Source organism: Mesitornis unicolor, unplaced genomic scaffold (assembly GCF_000695765.1).
Source record: "Mesitornis unicolor isolate BGI_N332 unplaced genomic scaffold, ASM69576v1 scaffold18284, whole genome shotgun sequence".
NCBI lineage: Eukaryota > Metazoa > Chordata > Aves > Mesitornithiformes > Mesitornithidae > Mesitornis > Mesitornis unicolor.
Window position 1 is genome coordinate 23,672 of NW_010179674.1, and position 1,557 is coordinate 25,228.

The window sequence follows — 1,557 nt, forward strand, 5'->3', positions numbered from 1 at the left end:
AGCTTGTGTTGATCATACCCAGGCTGTTTCTGGTGAACTGACCCTAGCTACTGAGAAGAGCAACAAACCTCAGGTTGTAAGTGAAGGGAACTGTGAAAGTTCAGAAAGTCTTGCAAATGAGGCGTTCCCCAGTGAACTTAAGGAAAAATGGGAGAAGTACTGGAACGAGTATGGGGAGGGCCTTCTCTGGCAGAGTTGGCTGGAGAAGCATCAGGAGGTCTCATCATCTGAGGCTACAACAGCCTCTGAGCCTTGGAATAGTCCAGACAACAAGGAGGAGTGGGAGCAGCATTATAGTGAGCTATATTGGTACTACTGGGAACAGTTCCAGTACTGGACAAGTCAAGGATGGACTACTGAGAGCTCACACAATGTGGACGCTAGTGGGGTTACTCAGGAGATGAGTCTTTTGGGAAAAATGGACTTGTTTAGCCCAAGTGAAGCGCTAAGCTTGGAGCTGTCTCCCTCTAACAGCAGAAGTGAAGAAACACTCCCTTCAAGCGGTGAGCCCCACCGTGAAATAATCTCTGGGATTTGTAATTTAAATCTGAATTTGGGGGAAGTGGAGCAGAGCACTACAGCTCTAACAGTAGCCCACCAATGTCCTCAAGAGGCCAGTTCATCTGTCAGCGAAAGCCAGAAGGAGCCCTGTGATGGAGGAACCAGGAAAAGGAGTGCATCTTGTGAAAATAAAAGTATTAACCAGTCAGGTAATAAAAAATGGGCTAAAATTGATTCTACCAGAGTTTCTCAAGGTGGTTACATAGAAGAAACATGTCTGTATTAATGCCATTTTAAAACAGTAGATCAAGTATTTTGTGGAATGATTACATACCGGATTCCTTTTTATTCTCTCTGCTTCTCTGGAGGATATCTCTCCTCTCTAATCTGTATCTTGAGTGTGTTCTTCAGCTAGAAGTGATTTTAACAGGATACGTGCTTCATAAATCTTCAAGTGTACTACAGAAGGTGGTGAGAGAGCATCGTTAGTGCATGTTTATTTATTTATCTTAGAATTGGTATTGCAGCTGTGTCATTCAACTGATGTGTATTTTTTTACTGATAGTCTGAAATGAATTAAAACTCAGGTTGATGGTCTCATGAATCTGACAGATTTTAAGAACAGCTTTTTGAGGAAAAAAAACAGTTCTGCAGTTGGGTAGGGGTTTTTTTGCCTTGTGTCTAAAAATGCCATACTTGAAAATAACTTGTTTGTACTGTATCACAGTAGACCAGCTGTCTTCCAGAGGTCGTCTCCAGCATTAAGTTACCAGTTAGGCAGTGAGCTGCAGTCATCTTTACAACCCCAAATTCATACGTTCACAGCTAATTCTGACAAGTGAAAGTGCAAGTTGATGTAATACAGTGAAAGCCAGTGGCTGTGCCTTACACTGCTGGGAGAGCTTCTGTGAGGGAGGTGCAAGACTGGGCTGGGGACTTTTTTGCCAGCCAGTTCAGTGTGCAGAGAAAGGAGAGCACCATCTTGTCTGTTGCCAGGTCTTCCTGCCAGCATTCACTGTAAGCAGCAGTGCAACATCTTTCCTGACAGCTCTTTCT

The 1,557-nt window shown here is 43.6% G+C and overlaps 1 protein-coding gene across 1 annotated transcript in view; it reads left to right on the forward strand.

The window, feature by feature from the left end:
- The window catches only part of TGS1 (trimethylguanosine synthase 1), a 23,459-nt gene that overhangs the window by 4,334 nt on the left and 17,568 nt on the right, over window positions 1-1,557 (forward strand). The window contains 1 exon segment of the mRNA XM_010182870.1: window positions 1-710. This exon segment is cut by the window's left edge and continues 29 nt beyond it. Coding sequence (XP_010181172.1) covers window positions 1-710 — 710 coding nt within the window.